Source organism: Hyla sarda, chromosome 9 (genome assembly GCF_029499605.1).
Source record: "Hyla sarda isolate aHylSar1 chromosome 9, aHylSar1.hap1, whole genome shotgun sequence".
Taxonomy (NCBI): domain Eukaryota; kingdom Metazoa; phylum Chordata; class Amphibia; order Anura; family Hylidae; genus Hyla; species Hyla sarda.
The window spans coordinates 145,685,875-145,713,611 of NC_079197.1; the positions used below are offsets into that span (position 1 = coordinate 145,685,875).

Below are 27,737 nucleotides of genomic sequence, written 5' to 3' on the forward strand. Positions count from 1 at the left end.
CCGCTGGTAACGCTGAACATTGCCATGTTAATGCACGCAAATGATCTGTGTAGCAGATCAGTGTGTGCAGTGCTATAGCTACTAGAGGGTGCTGTAACACTACAAAAAAAAAAAAGCATGAAAAAAAAAATTAACAAAGATCATTTAACCCCTTCCCTAATAAAAGTAAGACTCACCCCCCTTTTCCCATTTAAAAAAAAAAACAGTGTAAACAAAATAAAAATAAACATATGTGGTATCGCCGCATGCGGAAATGTCCAAATTATAAAAATATATCATTAATTAAACCGCATGGTCAATGGCGTGCGCGCAAAAAAATTCCAAAATCCAAAATTGCATATTTTTGGTCACTTTTTATATCATGAAAAAAAAATGAATAAAAAGTAATCAAAGAGTCAGATCAATACAAAAATGGTACCACTAAAAACTTCATATCACAGCGCAAAAAATGAGCCCTCATACCATCCCTATACGGAGAAAAATAAAAAAGTAATAGGGATGAAAAGATGACAATTTTAAACGTATACATTTTCCTGCATGTAGTTATGATTTTTTCCAGAAGTACGACAAAATCAAACCTATATAAGTAGGGTATCATTTTAATCGTATGGACCTACAGAATAAAGATAAGGTGTCATTTTTACCGAAAAATGCACTGCGTAGAAACGGAAGCCCCCAAAGTTACAAAAATTGCATTTTTCTTCAATTTTTTCGCACAATTAATTTTTTTTCCGTTTTGCTGTGCATTTTTTGGTATAATGACTAATGTCACTGCAAAGTAGAATTAGTGGCAAAATTAAAAGGGTTATGATTTTTGAAAGGTAAGGAGGAAAAAACGAAAGTTCGAAAACTGAAAAACCCTAAGTTCTTTGGTAAAGGGGTACTCCGGTGGAAAGCTTTTTTTCATTTATTATTATTAACTGGTGCCAGAAACTTAAACAGATTTGTAAATTACTTCTATAAAAAAATCTTAATCCTTCCAGTACTTATTAGCTGCTGAATTCTACAGAGGAAATTATTTTCCTTTTGTAACACAGAGTTCTCTGCTGAATCACGAGCACAGTGCTCTCTGCTGACATCTCTGTCCATTTTAAGAACTGTCCAGAGTAGGAGAAAATCCCCATAGCAAACACATGCTGCTCTGGACAGTTCCTAAAATGGACTGAGGTGTCAGCAGAAAGCACTGTGCTTGTGATGTCAGAAGAGAGCTCTGTGTTCCAAAAAGAAACGAATTTCCTCTGTAGTATTCAGCAGATAATAATTACTGGAAGGATTAAGATTTTTTAATAGAAGTAATTTACAAATCTGTTTAACTTTCTGGCACCAGTTGATTTAAAAAAAAAAAAAGTTTTCCACCAGAGTACCCCTTTAAATTATAACTATTCAACATTTTCAAGTATAGCTTTTAGCGAGGAACAAAACGTATCTTGAAAGGAAGAGGGGTAATGTCAATATCAGAAGGGTCCTCATCGGATTCCAAGCTAAAATTCTGCAGGATGAAGGTGAGAAACAGAAAGATCTCCATTCTTGCCATTCCTTCCCCCAAGCACACCCTTCGTCCTATAAAGAAAGGAAACAAGACAATGCAGGTTTTACTATACCAGCTACATCAGTTAGAAAGGAAGTCCCAAATTTGTATGCAAGCCCAGTTTGAGCAAAAATTTATGGCCTGTTCTTATTTTCATCCCAATCATGCCATGTTCATGAAAAGTAGCTGGGGCTCAGTGTAAGGGGTGTACCCTCCCAAGGCTCAAATATTTTTCTTTAATATACCTCAGAAACTGAAACAAATTGTAGCTGAAATCTACATATTCTGATAGCTGAAGTAGATTTTAATTTGTAACAACAACTTTAGGGAAAAAAAAAACAAAGGGGTACCCTAAACTAGATCCCTCCCAATTAAAATCTAACTTTTATTTTATTACAATTAAAATGGAAATGGTAAAGTGCAGTTTGTGTCCACTATATGTCAGGACCACACAGTGATTAAAACCACAGCTACAGTCTACCTATAGTGTAGCTTGTGAATAACAACCATGCTGACTTTACCCAGGGTGCACTAATGATAGTATGGCCCCTCCAGTTTTAGCACTATTGCTGGTTGTTAATATGGAGACTGTAAAGCTGCTAGTTAAAACTCTAATTAGCCAGTGCCTTTAACGTTTCACTTGTTCCCAAGCTTCGTCAGAAAGGACTGGTGGCTAATTAGAGTTTTAACTAGCAGCTTGCGCCTCTAAGTACATTTGCAGAAACTTACTACAGTACAAAGATTGGTGAGTAAATCTGCTCCATTTTTTTAATATTCGCTTTATTTTATTTAGTTAGTTATTTATTTATTTAGCATTTTTTGCATATTATTATTTTATGGCATTGTCTTTCAAGTTAATGGAAATTCATACCTGCTGAAAATGGTAAGAAAGCTTCATTCTTCTGAAATTCCCCCTTATCATTTATAAAGTGACCCGGGTCAAATTTTGTTGGGTTTCTGAAGTATTTGGGATCTTTCAGTACAGATGACAGGAAAACAAACACAGTGGTATCCTGCAAGGCAACAGAAAACATGTTACGTATATTCAATCATATCAAATCATTTATAGAGATTTTTCTTACAAGGTCTCCCTACAGAAAGATGACCATAGTATATGTTGCAGCTGGGACCACCAGTGATCAGCAGCGATGTACTTTTGGAAATGGCAGCTAGTAGAGATGAGTGAATTTCCAGAATTTGAGAGTCAATGGCCAATTCAGATTCAGCCGTATACATTTGCTAGAGCTGTGCCCAGCCCCGGGAAACATTCACTGAGCAGAGAGGCATACAATGCATCCCTCTTTACTTAGTGTACAGAAGTGGGCACAAATGTCCAAAGAAATTAGATTAATTCAAACTTTTTAATTACATTTTATTATTTTAGAATTGATTAACTCATTTCTAGCAGCTAATATTTAGATTCCCTGCAGAGACTCCACAGGACATATTAAAGGGATTCTCCAGGAAAATAACTTTTTTTTTTATATATATCAACTGGCTCCAGAAATTTAAACAGATTTGTAAATTACTTCTATTAAAAATGCTTAATCCTTTCAGTACTTATGAGCTTCTGAAGTTGAGTTGTTCTTTTCTGTCTAAATACTCTCTGATGACACGTGTCTCGGGAACCGCCCAGTTTAGAAGAGGTTTGCTATGGGGATTTTCTTCTAAACTGGGCGGTTCTCGAGACACATGTCATCAGAGAGCACTTAGACAGAAAAGAACAACTCAACTTCAGAAGCTCATAAGTACTGAAAGGATTAAGAATTTTTAATAGAAGTAATTTACAAATCTGTTTAACTTTCTGGAGCCAGTTGATATATATATATATATATATATATAAAAAAAAAAAGTTTTTTCCTGGATAACCCCTTTAAGCTTTACATAAAGTCTACTGGATGGTCATGCTGAATTTTCCAGAGGCGATATTTATACCTGCTCTCCACGGCAGATATTAACCCCTTAAGGACACATGACGTACTGGAACGTCATGTGTCCGCTCCCGATCTATAACGCGGGGCCACGGCCTCTAACAACGGCCGGGACCCGTGGCTAATAGCGCAAAGTTGAACGCCACTTCTAAAGTGAAAGTATGCCGGTTAGCTCAGTGGGCTGTTCGGGATAGCCGCGGCGAAATTGTGGCATCCCGAACAGCTTACAGGACAGCAGGAGGGTCCCTACCTGCCTCCTCGCTGTTCGATCGCCGAATGACTGCTCAGTGCCTGAGATCCAGGCATGAGCAGTCAAGCGGCAGAATCATCGATCACTGGTTTCCTATGAGAAACCATTGATCAATGTAAAATATCAGTGTGTGAAGTGTTATAGGTCCCTATGGGAGCTATAACACTGGAAAAAAAAAAGTGAAAAAAGGGAATAAATATGATTTAACCCCTTCCCTATTAAAAGTTTGAATCCCCCCATCTTTTCCCATAACAAAAAAAACACAGTGTAAATAAAAATAAACATATATGGTATCGCCGCGTGCGGAAATGTCCGAATTATAAAAATATATTGTTAAATAAACTGCACGGTCAATGGCGTACGTGCAAAACAATTCCAAAGTCCAAAATAGTGTATTTTTGGTCACTTTTTATATCATGAAAAAAATGAATAAAAAGATCAATAAGTCCTATCAATGCAAAAATGGTACCGTTAAAAACTTCAGATCACGGCGCAAAAAATGAGCCCTCATACCGCCCCATATACGGAAAAATAAAAAAGTTATAGGGGTCAGAAAATGACAATTTTAAACGTATTAATTTTCCTGCATGAAGTTATGATTTTTTCCAGATGTACGACAAAATCAAACCTATATAAGTAGGGTATCATTTTAATCGTATGGACCTACAGAATAAAGATAATGTGTCATTTTTACCGAAAAATTTACTACGTAGAAACGGAAGCCCCCAAAAGTTACAAAACAGCCTTTTGTTTTTTTTTCAATTTTGTCTCACAATGATTTTTTTTTTCTGTTTCACTGTAGATTTTTGGGCAAAATGACTGACGTCATTACAAAGTAGAATTGGTGGCGCAAAAAATAAGCCATCATATGGATTTTTAGGTGCAAAATTGAAAGAGTTATGATTTTTTAAAGGCAAGGAGCAAAAAACGAAAATGCAAAAACGGAAAAAACCCCGGTCCTTAAGGGGTTAATAAGGGATTTGCTCTAAAATGGGATTTCAGAATCAGAAAACCTGTGATCCTGTTCCTTATGTTATCCTCGTTGCAAAAATGAAAGTCCTTTTATGAACCTTCTAAAGGTGTTGATAAGGGCCATAGAATTAGAAATTGCCACCACTTCTGGCTCCCTATGATGGCAACTGCAGGGTAAACATGGGTGGCAGTCGTAGACTTTTCAAACCTCACAGTTATGCTTAGGTACAGATATTAGATATTACGGAGAAGTATGGAGGGACAGATTGCCACCATAGCTTTCTGTAAGCTCATGAAGAAGCTTCGGGTGTTCTATGACACTAAGTAACTTTTCAAACCACATTTTGAGTGAGCACATGCTGTATGTGAATTATAAAGGAAGTACTTTACATCTTCATGGGGCTCTATACCTGCACGCCCAGATGGAGTGCATTCTGTCTGCCTTTTGGCTTAGTGGCAAGCTATGTACTTGAATTGACTTAGGGAACAGTAAGGGATTTGAAATGACTGATCCTTAAAGGGGTACTCCGCTCCTAGACATCTTATCCCCTATCCAAAGGATAGGGGATAAGATGTCAGATCGCTGGGGACCCGCTGCTGGGGACCCCCGGGATCTCGCCTGCAGCACCCACGTCAACGGCTTCCGGCAACGCTGGAGGCTTCGGATCCCGACCACGCAAGCGGAAGAGCGTGACGTCATGACCCCACCCCCTTTTGCCCCGCACCTCAATGCAAGTCTATGGGAGGGAGCATGACGGCCGTTGGCTGTCCGGGCATGCTGGGAGTTGTAGTTTTGCAACATCTGAAGGTCCGCAGGTTGACCACTGGTATTGGAGGTTATACTCATGTGTCCCCGCCGCTCTGGACCGTCACCACTGCCCTGGATGTCGCCTTCCGTCGCTGCGTCCCCGGGGTGTCCCCCGACGCTCCGGCAAGGCCTCTGCTTCCCCGACATCCTCCGTCTCCGTCGCCACCAACATGTCGCTACGCACGCCGCTCCTATTGGATGACGGGACGGCGTGCGCAGCGACGTGATGATGATGGAGAGCGCTGACAATGCAGGGGATCCTGAAGAGGATGCGCCGGAGCCCCGAGGACAGGTAAGTGATCGTCAGCGGACCACACGGGGCACCGTAAACGGCTATCTGGTGGCAGCTGAAGCAGTCTGCGCTGCCGGATAGCCGTTTATGCGATGGCCCCAACATACAAAATCATCATATGTTGATGCTGCCTTCACCATGCGATGGCCTCTGAGAGTGATCGTATATTGAAATGATCGTATGTCGGGGCCATCGTAGGTCGGGGGGTCACTGTATAATATACAGTGGCCAGCATTTATCATTGTGTTTACCCTTTTTTTTCTGTCTCTATTGGTGCTATTTTGGCGCAAGTGTCCTTTTTTGTGCCTTTTTTTTACGCTTTTTGGGTTACACATTTCTGCTGATTTTGAGTTTTAATCCACTGATTTTGGCAATACGCATGATATGGACGGGTTTTATGAACTGCGCCTTTTTGTGAAAGGGCACAAAAAAAAAAGAAGAAGGCCCCAAACCTCCGAAAAGTCTCTAAACTACACCAGCCCAGACTTAGCGTAGCTTTTTGGTGTATGTGAAGAGTAAAATTTCAGAAAATGTGACCTGCACAAAATCTATCAAATGATCTGCGACCATTTCATAAATTTGGAGTTCCTACACCTTAGCAGAGCACAAAAAAAAAAAAATTTAAAAAAAGTGCAGAAAATGCTTAACTTACACCCCCCAGTATGTCTACATTCCGGAACACTGATATAGACATTGGGCCTCACTTACTTAGCTTTTTCGAATATATTTTGTAGGTTTTTTTTGTGTCGCATGTGTTGTGTGCCAGAATTTCCAACCAAAATTCAAAAAACCCTACTTAGGCTAAGTTTCCACTTGGTTTTTGTTTTGTAAGTTTTTGGAATACTGCCACTGCAGTTTCAGAGCCAAAGTCAGAAGTATATTCAAAAGGAATAGGACATATAAAGGAAGGACTCACACTTCTCCTCCCCTACGGATCCACTTCTTACTTTGGCTCAAAAACTGCAGTGGCTGTTTTCCAAAAACTGCCAGGGAAAAACCAAGTGGAAACTTAGCCTTACTCTCCACTTTACTCAGAAAACCCCAAAAAGGGGTGTGGTCATCAGTGGAAATGGGGGTGTCTCAAAAGAAACCTACAAATTTACTAATGTTTCCACATAAAATTTGGTGGATTTGAGCTCTGGAAAACCGGACCGCTCCCAGCAGGTGTAAAAAGAGCAAAACGTAGGGAAAATGGCCAAATACAAGATACAATAGTAAAAACTGTGGTAAAACCCCAAAAAGAAAACTCCACTCCACTGTTAGTAAATAAGGCCCCATAGTATCAGAATATATTGTGAAGTAGAAAATTATGATAATTAAAATCATAGACCCATTCTTTTTTTTTTCCATGGACACCAGAAGAGAGTCCCCTATTTCTGTAGACTTTTCTAGAACGTATGGATGGTTTGCATTGCTACTTCACAATCACATGGTTTGCATTGCTACTTCACAATCACATGGTTTGCATTGCTACTTCACAATTACATGGTTTCCTGCTGACAGAATCTACTGGAATGTCCATCTCCAATAGAGCCAAGGGCATTTAAAAAATGGCAGAAAATAAAGTTACTTTGCACTTAAGTATTGTAGTGTTTTGTAAAACAGTACACTATCTTTCCAATAGTGTGATCCAATTACTGTGATCCATTGTTTTTGTACTGAGATAATTGACGGACTCAAATAAAAATGAGTAAAGATAAGTTAAAGGGATACTCCGCCCCTAGACATCTTATCCCCTATCCAAAGGATAGGGGATAAGATGTCAGATCGCAGGGGTCCCGCTGCTGGGGACCCCCGGGATGTCGCCTGCAGCACCCACCTCAACGGCTTCCGGCAACGCTGGAGGCTTCGGATCCCGACCACGCGAGCAGAAGAGCGGGATGTCACGACTCCGCCCCCGTTGGCTGTCCGGGCATGCTGGGTGTTGTAGTTTTGCAACATCTGGAGGTCCGCAGGTTGTAGACCACTGTCCTATACTTTACATTGCACGGATCCCTCAACATATGATGGTTTCAACAAACGATGGTCCATTTGGAAGGATTACCATTGTATGTTGAGGGACCACTGTATTATCTTTCTGATTTATTATGGTTTTAGGATATGTTGACACTACAGAATTTGGAGAGATTCCATCTTGCAGTCACCACCAAAATCCTTCAGAGGTAGGACCGTGCGGCCCTGCGCCATCACCATTGACAGCATTGAAGTACACACATAATTTTGCTGAAAGAATGAACATGTTCCTTCTTTCGGTGGATCAATTTCCTCATTGGAAATCTCAGCCGCTAAAATTCCGCAGTGTGAACCGGTCCGCGGAAGACCCATTCACACCAATGCAAAGGTTCGCACCGTGGGATTCTGGAGCACAATTCTGCATGCTGAAATTCTGTAATGTAAACATACCCTGACAGTGAGTGGTCTGTAATTTTGGAAACCTCAGTATTGTGGCAGAGGCGGCAAAGACTGATACATTAATCCCTTTCTAAGTAACATCTAGTATGTCAATAGATCAATGTCTACTTCATCATGCCATTGTGTCAAGTCATTTATGTTATTACGTTCTTGAAGGTAAAGTTACTCAAAAAGCGTCATGTGCGCATTCCGTCTGACCTTGGGGATGGTGTATCCTCTGAAGTTGGTGGTCTCTGCTGCCGCATGGGGCAAACCCAGTGGGACAATATCTGAATATCTCTGAATCTCATGAATCACAGCCTCTGTATATGGCATCTTGCTTCGATCGTCTAAGGAAGGACAACGATCTGGACCGACCACCACATCGATTTCCTTTTGAACTTTAGCTGAGGACACAGAATTCAATGTTTTGGTCAAATTATTGGAGTTTTTTTCTTGTTTTTAATCTCACAATGTAAAAATCACAAATGTCCTACTTATGTCTCTTGTGACTCTTCATGTGGTTCATAATGACAACATGCTAGTGACACAATGTCACCACGGCACAGTCGCTAACCTTGAAATTTGGCAATTTGTCAGCAGAATGTTGGATACCATTTATGAGCTGCAGACTGGTTGTTGACTGATCAGAGACTGCTTAAAGGGGTAATCCACTGGTCAACATTCGGAACATTTAGTTCCGAACACTGTGTGCACACTGCGGGGGTCAGCCATGCCCCCTTGTGATGTCAAGCCATGCCCCCTCGATGCAAGACTATGGGAGAGGGGCGTAGTGGCCATCATGCCCCCTCCCATGAACTTGCATTGAGGGGGAGTGGCCTGGCATGAGGGGGCGTGTCCGACTCCCGCAGCATGCACACAGCGTTCGGAACTAAATGTTCCAAATGTTGACCAGTGGATTACCCCTTTAAGACATCTATTCACAATAGTTAGTAGTTAGTTGATGGTGGGGAATGATCATTTTGCAGACACAGTTATACACATTTTAGTCTATATTTGCCATTCGAGTTGTTCAGATCAGACATACATGATCAATGATCCTTGGTACATACTCGTGTATAAGCCGACCTGAATATAAGCCGAGGCCCCTAATTTCACCCCAAAAACCCAGGAAAAGTCATTGATTCGACTATAAGCCTAGTAAGGGAAATACACCATCCCCCCCTGTCATCATCCAGATCCCCGTCATTAACACCCCCATCATCATCACACTGTCATCATCACCCCATTATCATCACCCTGTCATCATCACCCCCGTCATCATCACCCCCGTCATCATCACACCCGTCATCATCACACCCGTCATCATCACCCCCGTCATCATCACACCCGTCATCATCACCGCCGTCATCATCACACCCATCATCATCACCCCCGTCATCATCACCCCCGTCATCATCACCCCATCATCATCGCTCCCCTTCATCATCACCCCGTCATCATCACCCTGTCATCATCACCCTGTCATCATCATCCTGTCATTTTCACCCCATCATCATCACTCCATCATCATCCCCCTGTCATCATCCCCCTGTCATCATCACCCTGTCATCATCACCCCGTCATCATCAACCTGTCATCATCACCCCGTCATCATCTCCCTCGTCATCATCCCCCCCCCCCCCTTCATCATCACCGCCTGTCAATCCCTTCATCAATGGTTGCACATTCATGCGCAGGGACGTCTGCTGCACACGGATGTCCCTGTGCGTCGTCGTTAAGGCAACGTCACTAGTCCGGGGCCGGCCCGGAGTGGAGTGGATAAGAGGGCCTCCTGGTGAAGATGGACAACCCGGAACGACTAACCCTCCCCACCGGACGGTCCCTGCAGCATAGATGGCCCGGACCAGCTAACCCTTCCTTCCATCCGAGGGGAGGTGAGTAGAAAACTAAAGGGGGGGGTCTGGATGATGACGAAGGCCGCAGTGGTCTTCAACCTGCGGACCTCCAAATGTTTCAAAACTACAACTCCCAGCATGCCCGGACAGCCGATGGTTTATTTTGCCTGTGTGTTTTTTATGTTTCACTTTGGTTTTAATGGCATATACCGTATATACTCGAGTATAAGCCGAGTTTTTCAGCACGATTTTTCGTGCTAAAAACGCCCCCCTCGGCTTATACTCGAGTGAACTCTCCGCCTGTCAATCCCTTCATCAGTGGTCTTTAACCCCTTAACGACGCAGGACGTATATTTACGTCCTGCGCCGGCTCCCGCGATATGAAGCGGGATCGCGCCGCGGGATCGCGCAGCGATATGAAGCTGACCGCCGCTTCTAAAGTGAAAGTGAAAGTATCCCAGCTGCTCAGTCGGGCTGTTCGGGACCGCCGCGGTGAAATCACGGCGTCCCGAACAGCTGATCGGACACCGGGAGGGACCTTACCTGCCTCCTCGGTGTCCGATCGACGAATGACTGCTCCGTGCCTGAGATCCAGGCAGGAGCAGTCAAGCACCGATAATGCTGATCACAGGCAAAAAAAATGCAAAAATTTTTTTTTCAAAAAAGTGTTAATAAAGGTCATTTAACCCCTTCCCTAATAAAAGTTTGAATCACCCCCCTTTTCCCATAAAAAAAATAAAACAGTGTAAAAAAATAAATAAATAAACATGTGGTATCGGCGCCTGCGTAAATGTCCGAACTATAAAAATATATAATTAATTAAACCGCACGGTCAATGGCGTACGCGCAAAAAAATTCCAAAGTCCAAAAAAGCGTATTTTGGTCACTTTTTATACCATTAAAAAAATGAATAAAAAGTGATCAAAAAGTCCGATCAAAACAAAAATCATACAGATCACGGCGCAAAAAATGAGTCCTCATATTGCCCTTTACGGGGAAAAATAAAAAAGTTATAGGGGTCAGAAGATGACATTTTTAAACGTATAAATTTTCCTGCATGTAGTTATGATTTTTTCCAGAAGTACGACAAAATCAAACCTATATAAGTAGGGTATCATTTTAACCGTATGGATCTACAGAATAATTATAAGGTGTAATTTTTACCAAAATATGCACTGCGTAGAAACGGAAGCCCCCAAAAGTTACAAAATGGCGTTTTTTATTTATTTTGTCGCACAATAATTTTTTTTTCCATTTCGCCGTGTATTTTTGGGTAAAATGACTAATGTCACTGCAAAGTAGAATTGGCGACGCAAAAAATAAGCCATAATATGGATTTTTAGGTGGAAAATTGAAAGGGTTATGATTTTTAAAAGGTAAGGAGGAAAAAACGAAAGTGCAAAAAAGGAAAAACCCTGAGTCCTTAAGGGGTTAACCTGCGGACCTCCAGATGTTGCAAAACTACAACTCCCAGCATGCTGGCTGTCCGGGCATGCTGGGTGTTGTAGTTTTGAAACCTCTAGGGTCTAGGGGTCCGCAGGCTGAAGACCACTGCGGCCTTCATCATCATCCAGTCCCCCCTTTTTGTTTTGTACTCACCTCCCCTCGGCGGGAAGTTAGGGTGAGCTGGTCCGGGCCATCTTTCCTGCAGGGACCGTCCAGTGGGGATGGTTAGTTGTTCCGGGCTGTCCATTTTCACCGGGGGGGGGGCTCTTCTCCGCTTCGGGCCCGGCTCCGGAGTAGTGATGTTGCCTTGACAACGACGCACAGGGACGTTCATGTGCAACTTCCCTGTGCGTCGTCGTCAAGGCAACATCACTAGTTCAGGCCCGAAGCGCAGAGAAGAGCCCCCCCTCCCCCCCCCCCCCCGGTGAAAATGGACAGCCCGGAATGACTAACCATCCCCACCGTACGGTCCCTGCAGCATAGATGGCCCGGACCAGCTCACCCTAACTTCCCGCCGGGGGGAGGTGAGTACTAAACAAAAGGGGGGGGGGTGTTAAATGATGACGTGGCATGCTGGGAGTTGTAGTTTTGTAGTTGTAGTTCTGCAACATCTGGAGGTCCACAGGTTGAAGACCACTGATGAAGGGATTTACAGGCGGTGATGATGAAGGGGGGGGAGATGATTACGGGGGTCTGGAAGATTACATGGGGGGATGATGTATTGGCCACCCTAGGCTTATAGTCGAGTCAATAATTTTTCCTGGGTTTTTGGGGTAAAATTAGGGGCCTCGGCTTTTATTCGGGTAGGCTTATACTCGAGTATATACGGTAATACAATTCTATTTCAGCCTCAGTAAATGACTCCATAGTGTGTGGTTATACATGTTATTGGGCTTAGCCTAAGAATTATGTTGTATACTTGTTACTCTTTACATCTACCTTGTATGTCGGGACACTTGAGCATAAGTCTTAAGCTGTGCCTCAGTGTAGTGCTTGTTGTTTCTGTTCCAGCAAAGAAAAGGTTCAAGACGGTAATGAACAAATTTTCGAAGATAAATTCTGTGTTGGGGTTCCCCTTTTCCTGGTGGGATACAAATTTTATAGTGTTTAAAAAAGGCATTGAATAATATATTCTAAGTAAATGTACAGTAAGTATAAGAAGAAATAAGGTCGCACTCACCCAAATCAAGGTCTTCTTTATTAATAATTCAAAGTCTGTTCATGCCCGGTGCTGTGGCAGGGAGTTGCAGTCGGCAATGAGCTGACTGAGCAGCAGAGACTGTCTCTGCCGCTCAGTCAGCTCATTGCTGGGGGTACCAACGGCCAGACCCCCCACGATCAGACATGTAATCCCCTATCCTTTGGATAGGGGATAACATATCTAGGGGCGAAGTGCCCATTTAATACACTGTTGTACACACTTGCTCGTGCACATGCACCAGATTCTATTTTTATGCTTTAAACAGGCAATGTGATTTAAAGAAACTTTTCATAGATTAATGGTACACAAGAATATAGGAAACTGTGTAATATATCTTGTTAGATAAAAAATGCTTCTTTCCCATTATCAAGCTTCTCCCCCTCCCCACCTCCTCTTGTGAGACTCTACTCCACTCTGTAAATCAGCTCAGCTTTGTCCTGTTTCACCAGAAATCTGCTGAAAAATGTTTATACAAATGATATAATGGCCAGAAATAGTATTTATTTTTATGTATACACAGGGCAGCTTATCCTGAAAAGTTACTTGACCTGACAGGTACACTTTAAATGGCCACTGTCAGAATTAAAACTTTTTAGATGTTGTACATCTTGGCAAATCATTTACCTTTCTAATATACTTCATAAAAAAAAAATGATTGCCTTTTTATAGAAATCATGGCTTACAAAAAAGACCCAATATGGGCTCCTATACCATCCAGAACATAATCCTGCGGCATCATACTTGCCCCAGCTGAAGAACAGGCTGGGGCAAAGTCCAGTAAGTGAGGACGTGCACTCCTCTGTGCTCACTCCTGTAACCCCCTCCTCTCTGAAAACAGAGAGGAGGGGGTTACAGAGCAGCCTGCAGCGATTGGATGAAGAGACCCAGCACAGTACAGAAGACTCAGGGAGGAAGTGAATGGATGTTAAGTAAGGGAGGGCTCTGTGAATTTAAACATCATTTTTTTGCCCCCCCCCCCAACCCTCTCCACAATTTTTGTGTATTTCCAGCACCATAACTTTAGTTTCTTTTAATAAATATAGTTGGCAGTTTGTTTTTTGAAGAATGAGTCATTCCATTTTTATTGGGGGAGGGGGTTTTTCAATTTTTTTTACTTTTTTTAAAACTTTTTTGTAACTTTTTTTGTTTTTTTTTACACTTTAATAGTCCCCATAATTTGATTGCTAATACTGTTCAGTGCTATGCATAGGGCATAGCACTGATCAGTGTTATCGGTGATCTTCTGGTCTGGTTTGCTCGATCTCAGACAAGAGCAGAAGACCCCGGGAGACAGCCGGAGACAGATGAGGGGACCTCCGGCCGCTATGCTGGATGATCGGATCCCCTCGGCAGCGCTGTGGGCGATCCAATCATCCATTTAAAGTACCGCAGTGCCGCAGATGCCGTGATCTGTATTGATCACGGCATCTGAGAGGTTAATGGTGGACATCTGCATGATCGCGGATGTCTGCCATTACCGGCAGGTCCCTGGCTGCTGATAGTAGCCAGGACCTGCTGCGCATGAAGCGAGCACCGGTCCGAAGCTCGCCTTCATGGCGGAGCGTAAATGTATGCTATGGTGCTTTAAATACCACGGCACCATGGCGTACAGTTAAGTTCAATGTCATTAAGGGGTTAAAACAAGTAAAAATGAGGCTCAGTAGTGTGTGCGGCCTCCACGTGCCCATATGATCTCCCTACAACGCCTGGGCATGCTCCTGATGAGGTGGGGGATGGTCTCCTGAGGGATGTCCTCCCAGACCTAGACTAAAGCATCCGCCAACTCCTGGACAGTCTGTAGTGCAACGTGGCGTTGGTGGATGGAGCGAGACATGATGTCCCAGAGGTGCTCAATCGGATTCAGGTCTGGGGAACGGGCGGGCCAGTCCATAGCATCAATGCCTTCCTCTTGCATGAACTGCTGACACACTCCAGCCACATGAGGTCTAGCATTGTCTTGCATTAGGAGGAACCCAGGGCCAACCGCACCAGCATATGGTCTCACAAGGGGTCTGAGGATCTCATCTCGGTACCTAATGACAGCCAGGCTATCTCTGGCAAGCACATGGAGGGCTGTGTGGCCCCCCAAAGAAATGCCACCCCACACCATTACTGACCCACTGCCAAACTGGTTATGCTGGAGGATGTTGCCGGCAGCAGAACGTTCTCTACAGCGTCTCCAGACTCTGTCACATCTGTCACATGTGCTCAGTGTGAACCTGCTTTCATCTGTGAAGAGCACACAATGCCAGTGGCGAATTTGCCAATTTTTGTGTTCTCTTGCAAATGCCAAACGTACTGCACAGTGTTGGGCTGTAAGCACAACCACCACCTGTGGACGTCGGGCCCTCATACCACCCTCATGGAGTCTGTTTCTGACCGTTTGAGTGGACACATGCACATTTGTAGCCTGCTAGAGGTCATTTTGCAGGGCTCTGGCAGTGCTCCTCCTGCTCCTCCTTGCAAAAAGGTGGAGGTAGCAGTCCTGCTGCTGGGTTGTTGCCCTCCTACGACCTCCTTCACGTCTCCTGATGTACTGGCCTGTCTCCTGGTAGCTCCTCCATGCGCAGCGAAACACGTTGCATTCTGGTCAATAAACTTACCTTGAATCTACACACCTGTCTGGTCGTTCAGCGCCGAGAACCGGTTTCCTCTGAAGCCAAAATATCCTATTGCCATATATGCCGCAGCATGTAAGAGATTCAACTGCCAGTAATGGACTCGTCTACATTTCTGGCAGTTGCAGAAGGGTTCCCACTGTGTATTAGAGCCGGGCTCTGTATGCTTGATTGTATGGGCACAGTAACGTTTATCAAAACCTGTCCAGAGGAAAAGTTGCTGAGTTGCCCATAGCAACCAATCAGATCGCTTCAAGAGGCCTGTGAAAAATGAAAGAATCGACGTGATTGGTTGCTATGGAGGATGCTGCACCGCATGAACTGCATTGTTTGTATCCATAGTGGTCTTGACAGAGGACCATGGGGTGATCATCCTGGGGTTAAGAAGGCAGAATTTTGGAATATGAAATCTTGTTCAAGGCATCAACTCAGATGCCTTAGGGAGGGGGGCTAAAGGTCTTTCTATTATGTAAAATCAGCACTAGGGATCAACCAATATTGATTTTTTTAGGGACGATACCGATACTCTGTGGAGGTTAGGGCCGATAGCTATTTATCCCCACCACCGGCGACACCGCTGCAGATCATTGATTTAAAGCGGGCGCTTTAAATCAATGAACTGCAGCGGCTTTTGAGGTGCCAGAGACCGCCACCCGCTTCTCTCCCCCTGCCTGTCCTGAGTCCTATCACCGCCACCGCACCCCCCCCCCCTCCAGCGCACTGCACCACACCCCCCACCGCACCGCCTTGGCCAGAGACCACCACCGCCGCTGCTCCATTGCCTCCCCCATTCCCGGTTTTATAATTATCCCGGGGCCCGCGCTACTTCTGGCTCCGGTGGCTTCCTCCTGAGCTGTCACTGTGCGCATTGACGGTGATGTCGCGTTGAGGACGTCACTCGTCATTGCGCAGCGCACAGCGTAACACAGGATGCCGCAGGAGCCAGAAGTAGCCCGGGCCCCGGGAACAGGTAATTATAAAACCGGAGATGGGGGAGGCAATGGGGCAGCGGTGGCGGTGGTCTCTGGCAGGGGCAGTGTGGTGGGGTGGGGGGGGGTTGCGGAGTGGTGTGGTGGTGGGGGGTGCGGCGCGGTGCGGTAGTGGGGGGTGCGGTGGGGCGGGGCATTATCGGATTATCGGCAAGGTAATTGCCGATATTGATAACGTCCAAAATCGTGAATATCGGCCGCTAATATCAGCCAAACCGATAATCGGTCGATCCCTACTAAGCGTGGGACATAATGGTTGGGGGGGCCCATTACAGATTTTGCCCTATCCAATGTTCTTACCTCCTCCATCTTTATAAGGAAACAATCTATAAAATCCCTGGGACAGTTCTGGTCCAACGTCCCCTGATGTTCCTTCACCTTCTGCATTACAAACTGTTTTAGAGATGAAAGATTTCCGTATATCTTCTGATGTGATCCAGGAATAAACTTCAGAAGTTTGGGGAAAGAGTTAAGTAGCTGAAAGAAAGACAAATATAATATCTTGAATACTTTTTTTTTAAGACAGCAAACTAAAACCCACACCCACCATCAGTTACCATAGTCTATTTGCCATGTTTAAGGATCCTGTACTCCCAAAGCTCTTAACCCCTTAAGGACCGGAGGTTTTTCCATTTTTGCATTTTCGTTTTTTGCTCCTTGCCTTTAAAAAATCATAACTCTTTCAAATTTACACCTAAAAATCCATATGATGGCTTATTTTTTGCGCCACCAATTCTACTTTGTAATGACGTCAGTCATTTTGCCCAAAAATCTATGGTGAAGCGGGAAAAAAAATCATTGTGCGACAAAATTGAAAAAAAAAACGCTGTTTTGTAACTTTTGGGGGCTTCCGTTTCTACGTAGTACATTTTTCGGTAAAAATGACACCTGATATGTATTCTGTAGGTCCATACAATTAAAATGATACCCTACTTATATAGGTTTGATTTTGTCGGACTTCTGGAAAAAATCATAACTACATGCAGGAAAATTAATACGTTTAAAATTGTCATCTTCTGACCCCTATAACTTTTTTATTTTTCCGTGTATGGGGCGGTATGAGGGCTCATTTTTTGCGCCGTGATCTGAAGTTTTTAACGGTACCATTTTTGCATTGATAGGACTTATTGATCACTTTTTATTCATTTTTAAATGATATAAAAAGTGAACAAAAATGCACTATTTTGGACTTTGGAATTTTTTTGCGCGCACGCCATTGACCGAGCGGTTTAATTAATGATATATTTTTATAATTCGGACATTTCCGCACGCGGTGATACCACATATGTTTATTTTTATTTTTATTTACACTGTGTTTTTTTTTTTATTGGAAAAGGGGGGTGATTCAAACTTTTAATAGGGGAGGAGTTAAATGATCTTTATTCACTTTTTTTTTTCACTTTTTTTTTGCAGTGTTATAGGTCCCATAGGGACCTATAACACTGCACACACTGATCTTCTATGTTGATCACTGGTTTCTCATAAGAAACCAGTGATCAACGATTCTGCCGGATGACTGCTCATGCCTGGATCTCAGGCACTGAGCAGTCATTCGGCGATCGGACAGCGAGGAGGCAGGTAGGGGCCCTCCCGCTGTCCTGTCAGCTGTTCGGGATGCCGCGATTTCACCGCGGCTATCCCGAACAGCCCACTGAGCTAGCCGGGATGCTTTCGGTTTCACTTTAGACGCGGCGTTCAACTTTGAACGCCGCGTCTAAAGGGTTAATAGCGCGCGGCACAGCGATCAATGCCGCGCGCTATTAGCCACGGGTCCCGGCCGTTGTTAGAGGCCGGGCCCGACCCGCTATGACGCGGGGCCACGCCGTGGCCCCGCGTTATAGATCGGGAGTGGACACATGACGTTCCAGTACGTCATGTGTCCTTAAGGGGTTAAATGTTTCACAAATTTTTTTGGGATAGCCCACGTGTACCTGCAGCATTGTCATCAGTTCTGAGGATAAGCTCCAAGTTCTCGAATGAGGGACATAGCTATAGGGCAGTAGTCTTCAACCTGCGGACCTACAGATGTTGCAAAACTACAACTCCCAGCATGCCCGGACAGCCAACGGCTGTCCGGGCATGCTGGGAGTTGTAGTTTTGCAACATCTGGAGGGCCGCAGGTTGGAGACCACTGCTATAGGGAGTGTAGAGGAAACAGTCTTACCCACACCCTGGTGCCTAGCGGGACTCAAAGATCCATCTCCCATATGAAGAAACACCACTAATATAAATGAGAAATAGCGGGGGGAGGCCCTGAAACAGAACTATTATTAAAGGGGTACTCCCATGGAAAACTTTTTTTTTTTTTTAAATCAACTGGTGCCAGAAAGTTAAAGGGGTACTCCGGTGTAAACCTTTTTTCTTTTAAATCAACTGGTGGCAAAAAGTTAAACATATTTGTAAATTACTTCTATTAAAAAATCTTAATCCTTCCAGTACTTATTAGCTGCTGAATGCTACAGAGGAAATTCCTTTCTTTTTGGAACATTGATGACATCACGAGCACAGTGCTCTCTGCTGACATCTCTGTCCATTTTAGCAACCATGCATAGCAGATGTATGCTAAGGGCAGCATGGTGGCTCATTGGTTAGCACTGCTGCCTTGCAGTGCTGGGGACTTGGGTTCAAATCCCACTAAGGACAACAATAAATAAAGCATTATTATAATGACGTCAGCAGAGAGAACTGTTCTCGTGATGTCATCAGAGAGCATTCCAAAAAGAAAAGAATTTCCTCTGTAGTGTTCAGCAGCTAATAAGTACAGGAAGGATTAAAAAATTTAATAGAAGTAATTTACAAATACGTTTAACTTTCTGCCACCAGTTGATTTAAAAGAAAAAAGGTTTTCACCGGAGTATCCCTTTAAACAGATTTGTAAATCACTTCTATAAAAAAAATCTTAATCATTCCAGTACTTTTTAGGGGCTGTATACTAAAGAGAAATCCAAAAAGAAATGCATTTCCTCTGATGTTCTGACCACAGTGCTCTCTGCTGACCTCTGCTGTCCATTTTAGGAACTGTCCAGAGAAGCATATGTTTGCTATGGGGATTTTCTCTAGTTCCTAAAATGGACAGCAGAGGTCAGCAGAGAGCACTGTGGTCAGGACATCACAGGAAAGGCATTTCTTTTTTGGATTTCTCTTAAGTAGACAGCCCCTAATAAGTACTGGAAGGATTAAGATTTTTTAATAGAAGTAATTTACAAATCTGTTTAACTTTCTGGCACCAGTTGATTTAAAAGAAAAAAGGTTTTCACGGGAGTACCCCTTTAAGCAGAGCTCAAGTCCTGCAGTAACGCATGGGAACTGAGTTCCTGCACTTTTTTCACAACAGGAACACCATTCCCATGAGCAGTAGTTCTGCAGGACCGACCCTTAAATGGAAATCGTGGGTGAGTTCCTGCACTTTTTTTCCCCAGTAGTACCCCTTTAAGGCACAGGAGAGTTAGGCCTCTGACTATTACCACTAGGATCTTGCCTATTATGTCATCAACAGCAACTATTTGAGCACTGTGTATGTGAGAACAGATGAAACATATTTGGTTATTAGGACAGACGAATGTCCAGCACAGGTATGTGGCAACGGAATGCTTTATTTCGGAAACTTCAGCACATGGAGGACAAAGACACAGGTGACGCGTTTCGGCACTGGAGTTGGGCCTTGGTCATGACCAAGGCCCAACTCCAGGCCCGAAACGCGTCACCTGTGTCTTTGTCATCCATGTGCTGAAGTTTCCGAAATAAAGCATTCTGTTGCCACATACCTGCGCTGGACATTCGTCTCTTCTATATTCCTGCGTACAAGGTGCTACCCACGCCAGTCCGGGCGCTGCGGGCTTGGGGAGTGAGTTGGACATTTCCGATATTTGGTAATTGGTGCTAGTGACTTGGCGGCGTCAGCGTGTCACCCGATGAGGCCGGTGTCACCCGGTGCGGCCCACACACCCCGCATCCCCCTTTGCTACACCACTGAGTTACGTTACAGCGTGCGCAGCAGAATTCCTATTGAAAGCTTGAACCCATTCTGTAAACAAATATTATAGTGTTTAAGGAAGGCGTTGAATGATATCTTGTAGGTAAATGTGTTATCATCACTTACACAGCACACAGCAGAGTACAGAAGTGTATTCTTAGCGCTCAGGCATACAGTTGTATCATTGTTCTGTTCTAGTGTTGCTCACGAACATTCACAATTCAAATTTTAATCGTGAATATCGCATATTCGCGAATTCGTGAATATTGCAAATATAGCACTATATATATTCATAATTACGAATATTCGCTTTTTTTGCGCATATGCGAAAATATATGCGTATTGAGCCCTCCCTTCTTTAATGGTATAGGGTACTATGACTAGTGCATTAACTCTGTGATTTTTTTGCACATTGTGGTCTATTGGGATCTCACGGCATGTAAAACAGTAAGATAAGCAAGACTGTCTTGGCAGTACAGTGGAATGGGAGACCACCACTGGTTTGAGTCCTGGGGTGGGACAGAGTGTTACAGTGTTGTGGTTTAACTTTACATTCCTGGAAAAGTTTCTGAGTTGCCCGTAGCAACCAATCAGATCGCTTCTTTCATTTTCCAGAGGCTTTTTAAAAAATGAAAGAAGCGATCTGATACTATGGGCAACTCAGCAGCTTTTCCAGGAAAGTAAAGTTTAACCACAACACTGTAACATTCTGTCCCACCCCAGGACTCAAACCAGTGGTGGTCTCCCATCCACTGTGCTTCCAAGACAGTCCTGCTTATCTTACATGCCATGAGATCCCCATAGACCACAATGGGCCTATTGGTTTCAATAGGCAAAAAATTACAGAGTTAATGCACTAGTCATAGTTCTCTATACCATTAAAGAAGGGAGGGCTCAATATTCGCAAATATGCGCATAAATTTTCGCATATGCGCAAAAAAAAGAATATAACGAATATGCGAATTTCACGAATATATGACAAATATTCGTGAAATATCGCAAATTCGAATATGGCCTATGCCACTCATCACTATTCTGTTCTATATGCAAACGTAATATGGCAGTCATAGAGATCCACAAGTCCTCTGCGGTACCTCAGTATCAATATCTCAGATTTCTTTAGTTCTGCACATATGGAGTCCGAAGGAGCCTGTATTGTAGCATGAAGAGGCTGTATGGCTCTGTATTAATAAAATGTATGGCCTTAAAGGGGTAGGGGATAACATGTCTGATCGCAGGGGTCCGGCTGCTGGGACCCCCCCATGATCTCCAGGCCGGCGCTGCGGCATTCATGAACATGGAAGCCTGGGGCTTCTGTGTTCGTGACATCACGCCACACCCCCTCCATTCCTGTCTATGGGAGGGGGCATGGTGTCACATCTTGAACACGAAAGCCCCAGGCTTCTACGTTTATGAACGCCGCAGTGCCAGGCCAGGGTTCGCGGGGGGTACCAGTGGCCAGACCCCACAATCAGACATTTTATCCCCTATCCTTTAGATAGGGGATAACATGTCTTGGGGAAAAGTATCCCTTTAATACACTGTTGTACAGACTGGCTCGTGCACGTGAATCCTGATCCGTGTCGGAAGTTGTGCTTCAACGTGTGCAGAGAGCAGCAGAATTCCTATTGAAAGCTTGAAACCATTCTGTAATATATATACTATATATATATATATATATATATATATATATATATATATATATATACATACATACATATATCAGGTCCTTCTGCTGTAAACTGAACACAATGCAATTTTAATTCACCTGTTAAAAACACATTGGGGGAAATTTATCAAAACCTGTCCAGAGGAAAAGTTGCCCAGTTGCCCATAGCAACCAATCAGATCTTCTTTCATTTGTTAAAGGCCTTTTAAAAAATGAAAGAAGCGATCTGATTGGTTGCTATGGGCAACTGGGCAACTTTTCCTCCGCACAGATTTTGATAAATCTCCCCCAATGTCACTTATGACAAGTTTTGGCAGAGAAGAAATAATAAATTTATAAATGTTTACCTGTCCGATTCCGGAGTTTAATACACCAAAAATTTCTTTTAACATGGCAAGGAGTCCAAGAAACTTCTTGTCGTCATATTCAAAACGTTCCCCAAAAACAATGGAACAGATCATATTGGAAACGGCCAAGGTCAAAAAGTAATTTGGATCACAAGGAAAACCTGGAATTAATAGTTCTGATTGTAGTGAAATAATGAAAATGATATGAAACGGTCAAATATATATTTTCCTTTATTGTATTTAAACAACACATAACACCTTAATGGTGGGGTCACATGTGCCGTATTTGGCTGCTGCATATTTTCCTACCCATTGAAGTCAATAGGTAGCAAAATATGCAGAAAAATATGGCACGTGACCCTGACCTAAGAAAACGTTCACATGGGCGGATCTTCTGAAAGATTTTAAACTCCCGAAAAGCTGCAGGTTTAATCATGGCATATTTTAAGCAGCAGAATTTCCATTAAAGTCTAAGAAATCTGCTGCGGATTTATTGCTGAGGAAAATTCTGTCACAGCTATCCGGCAGAATATCCGGCTGTGTGAATGTACCCTAAGGACTAGACATAGTGCCTTCAGGTCACTGCTATTTTTTCAACCAATCATGCTTGTTATTTGAAAGACAACTTGTACTTTTCATTGTACCATTTCAGGGTACATGTGAATTTTTGGGTAATATTTAGGTTACTTTTAAGGAGGTGAGATGAACAATAAACAAATTCTGAGAGACAAAGCATCAATGTGGTTTATTCATATAAAATAAGTAAAGCACTGGAAGACAACTAAAATGGATACCGTATATACTCGAGTATAAGCCGAGTTTTACAGCACCATTTTTCGTGCCGAAAACGTCCCCCTCCAATTATACTCAAGTGATGGGACAAAAAAAAAATTGCAGGCATACCGGTGGGGGCGGCGAGGGGATGGGCCGGGCCATCCATCGTCACCCATCTATGCTGCAGGGACCGTCCGACTTCCAGTGGGAAGGTGAGCCGGTGCGGGCCATCCATCTTGACCAGGAGGCCCTCTTCTCCCCTCCGGGCCGGCCCTGGACTAGTGACGTTGTATTGACGCCGCCATGCAGGGATGTCCGTGCGCAGCAGACGTCCATGATGTCAGGGGCGTCCCTACGCGGCGGAATCAATGCAGCTTCGCTAGTCCGGGCAAGCCCGCAGCGGAGAAGAGGGCCTCTCGGTCAAGATGCATGGCCAAACCAGCTCACCCTCCCCACTAGAAGTCGGACGGTCCCTGCAGCAATGTTGGATGGCTGCTAGGGAAGGACTGACAGAGCTGCAACTGGGGAGGCGAGTAGAGAACAAGAGAGGGGGGTCTGGATGATGACAGGGGGGTATGAGGGGGATCTGGATAATGATATGGGGGGCAAGGGGGATCTGTATGATGGGGGGATGAGGGGAGTCTGGTTGATGACAGGAGGGGGTCTGGATGATGACAGTGGGAGTCGGGATGATGACAGAGGAGGGCGGGATGATGACCGGGGGGGGGATGATGATGGGGGGCAGGGATGATGTATTTCCCACCCTAGGCTTATGCTCCAGTCAATAGGTTTTCCTGGACTTTTGGGGTGAAATTAGGGGCCTTGGCTTATATTCAGAACGGCTAATACTCGAGTATATATGGTAACTGGCTAAAACAAACCCTTTACCACATCTTACTAAAGCTGGTGGCCCTAGATTTTCAATAGCTACTTAACGTGCACATTCTTGTATTCTCAATGGAGAGGGGTTGGGTTAAAGGGCTCCCAGAAAGTTAAACAGATTTGTAAAATACTTCTATAGAAAAATCTCAATCCTTCCAGTATCTATTAGCTGCTTACGTTGAGTTATTGTTTTCTATCTGAGCACAATGCTCTCTGCTGACACCTGTCTGTCAGAGTAGAAGCAAATCCCCATAGCAAACCTCACCTGCTCCAGACAGTTCCTGAGACAGACAGAGGTGTCGGCAGAGAGCACTGTGCTCAGACAGTAAAGAACAACTCAACTTCAGCAGCTGATAAGTACTGGAAGGATAATTTTTTTTTATAGAAGTAATTTACAAATCTGTTTAACTTTCTGGAGCCAGTTGATATGAAAAAAAATTGTTTTTCACCGGAGTACCCCTTTAAGCCACTACCACACTCTTATGGGTGCAGCTTATTTTCCCTAGAACAAAAGGATCGGTCAGCTGAAGTTCAACATGCCCATTCCTATACCCTGGTCTCCCTAGGTGGTAACTCACTAGTGTAATGGTGCATTGCCTAGAAGACACCATCCCTTTTCTTCAAAATGGAGGAACACTTTTATCAGCAAAGGCACTTCAAGCTTGACAGTTTCAGTAAAAGCATATATACCGTATTTTTCGCCATATAAGACGCTCCGGCATATAAGACGCACCCAATTTTAAAGGATGAAAATCTAGAAAAAAAAAGATTCTGAACCTTCAACCTGCGGACCTCCAGATGTTGCAAAACTACAACTCCCAGCATGCCCGGACAGCCGTTGACTGTCCGGGCATGCCAGGAGTTGTAGTTTTGCAACATCTGGAGGTCCGCAGGTTGAAGACCACTGGTATAGGAGATAATACTCACGTGTCCCCGCCGCTCCGGACCCGTCACCGCTCGTCACCGCTGCCCTGGATGTCGCCCTCCATTGCTGTCGCCGCATCCTTGGGGTGTCCCTATCGCTCCGGAACATCTCTGCTGCACGGTATCCTCGCACTCCGTCACCGCCATCACGTCGCTACGCTACGTGATGACAACGAAGGAGAGCGCCGGCCATGCAGGGGATCCCGGCATGGAGCAGACACCGAGGAGGAAGGTAAGGTCCCTCCCGGTGTCCTGTAAGCTGTTCAGGGCGCTGCTATTTCACTGCGGCGGTCCCGAACAGCCCGACTGAGCAGCCGGGTTTGTGTCACTTTCACTTCAGACGCAGCGGTCAGCTTTGATCGCCGCATCTGAAGGGTTAATACAGGGGTCGGTGATGTCCTGTATTAGCCGCGGGTCCCAGCCGGTGATGGCCGCAGGGACCACCGCGATAGGACAGGTTTTAATGTGTATTTGCCGTATAAGACGCACCAACTTTAACCCCCCCCCGGGGAAGAAAAAGTGCGTCTCATACAGCGAAAAGTACGGGTAAGTTCGTCTCTAGAAGGCATGTATTCGAATAATAGTTACAGTAATCAAAGAGGCTTGCAGTTCTGTGTGGCAAAGTCTTTAATCACAGTGTCAGTCTCTATCCTAGAGCCAGGGGCGGTGGTGCCAAGCAATCTCAGCTTTATCTCTTGAGTAAAGGATAAGGCATCACGTGCACACTTGTTACTGTGAGTCACACTCTAGGCTCAAAACAACTCTTTGCTGTCTCTTTGCTACCACAGTGCCATTTACCCAGGTGCTGCCATCTAATGTCTCTGCTGGTACTCAATGTCGAGCATGTCCATCAACCGCTCCAAGAGCCCACTGGTCTCAACTCTCTCTCCAGCCTCCTCCAATAACTCTGGTAAGCCTGGTCACTGCCACTGTCCTCTGCCACTGAAATCTATCATTTTTATCACACCACAAATAGTAATTTCCCATTTGAGGAGTCAATTTCGGCAGTCACAGCTTTCTCGCTTACATGAAGTTGTCCACTTTTCCCACACACAGGTCACTGTGCCAGGAATGGTTCACTCATTTTTTTTTTTATTGAAAGCCGAGGTTCGTGCTCTCAAATCACCTGAGTGCAAGTAAAAAGTGCAAGTGTTCACACAAAAAAACGTGCACGAGGATGCGGTCTATCACAAGCCCTTCTCCGAAAGGAGAGAGGCCCCCCAACAAAACAAACCCTTCGCCTTCGGGCCAAAAGGCACCTGCGAGGTTCCAGGTACAATGTCCCCTTTCGCCGAAGCTACTCAGGGACCGAAAGTGTTCCCGGCGGACAACTAGGCATTAACCAGGTTGTCACCAAGGAACCAGTAAAACCGGTTTGGCATCCTGCCGAAACAGGATGCCACGGGGTATAGCAGGGAGGTGAGGAACCTAATGGCCACACACACCTCCCCTAGACCGGCAGGAGGGACACCCAGAAGGGCTACCGCACCCTGCCAAATCCTAGTGGACAAAACAAACACAAAAAGTGGACACAGTGACAAAAACAAATAAATAAATAAATAAGTGGATGTGTGCAGTGTGTAATACTGCCCGGACATCCGACCAGATTTATAAAAATTCCCCAATCCTAGCCGGAAGGCCGGGATGCTAAGAGTGAGTGCCCAGAAGAGTGAGAGAAAAAGTGTGTGCTATGTGCTTTCCTTCAAGTGGGGTTGCAAATCCCAAGTGAATTTCGGCACCCTGGGGTCACCACTCCAAGGGCACTTGTGCACCTCGGCCTTCACTCTACCCGGACCTTAGGGCAAGATCCAGCAGGGAACAGGTTTCATCGGGGATGCTGCTGTGCTATACAGCCATCCCTGGTACACCCATCCTACTGTGTGGTTCCCCATCCATCCTTGGTGGTCTTCCACACCGCCAACTAACAGGAAGGGTACTACACTTGATCTTAGCCAAAAGGCAGAGAATGGTTCACTCATGGGCCACGAATACTGAAGTCACTTCACAACTTGTTCTCAAAACTTCCAGTGAAGAATAAAACACACATATGGTGGGAAACCATCCATGTTATTGAGAGCAAGGGGACCTCCCTATGGGGCAGTTACATGACACACTCTTACCAATCTTTGTCACGTGGCAGGCTTTCCATGCTAACCCCTGTTAAAGGGGTATTATAAGCATTGTAGGATAAGGAATAACAAGCTGATTGGTAGGTGTCTCCTAGGAATGGGGACAGTTGTCCCTGGAATAAACAGATTGCACTGCGGCTGCACGGACATTCAATCTCGATGGGGCCGCCAAGTGTTTCTGAAAGCTAACCTCAGAAATGTTTGTCGGCCCCATAGAGAATAAATGGAGTGATGGCCGTTGTGCAGGTACAGTGTGCCCTGTTCATTCTAAAGACAATTATGTCTCTGTTCTTGGGATCGGCAGGCATCTCAGGGGTTGAACCCCCACCGATCAACTTATGATCCCCTTTTCTATGGCTAGGGGGTGACATGCTGAGATGAAAACACCCCTTAAAATTCCTTAGGCCACATGTTGTCCAGGGGTGAAATTCTCTGTTACCAAGTTGCCATGTCATGCAGATACCGCAGCACACACAATAATATATTTACACAGCAATTACAGTACAGTGGACAACATTTCAAAGTCTGCAACACAACCTGCCAAAAAAACCACAATGATTAACACAATATTATTAAATCACAGCAAAAATCACAGCACATCACAAACCCAACCCAAGAGCCAGTTAGGGCCAAAAAAAAATTGGACAACTGGAAACTAAAGCAAAGTAAAGGCCTGGCAGAGCACCTCAGGGGAAAAACGTGGGCCTTATATCAAATTTTTTTAATGACCCCCTTCTTCTTGCATGAGTATTTA

General features: G+C 44.4%; 1 protein-coding gene across 1 annotated transcript in view; it reads right to left on the reverse strand.

Moving 5' to 3' along the window:
* Positions 1-1,315: 1,315 nt before the first annotated feature.
* LOC130290416 (cytochrome P450 2C18-like) overlaps positions 1,316-27,737 on the reverse strand; it is a 38,559-nt gene continuing 12,137 nt past the window's right edge. Inside the window, exons 5-10 of the mRNA XM_056538044.1 lie at positions 22,275-22,435; positions 16,586-16,762; positions 12,417-12,558; positions 8,392-8,579; positions 2,400-2,541; positions 1,316-1,560 (exon numbers count right to left, since the gene is read on the reverse strand). Of these exons, the coding sequence (XP_056394019.1) occupies positions 1,406-1,560; positions 2,400-2,541; positions 8,392-8,579; positions 12,417-12,558; positions 16,586-16,762; positions 22,275-22,435 (965 nt within the window). The 3' untranslated portion in view covers positions 1,316-1,405. The remainder of the gene's footprint in view (positions 1,561-2,399; positions 2,542-8,391; positions 8,580-12,416; positions 12,559-16,585; positions 16,763-22,274; positions 22,436-27,737) is intronic.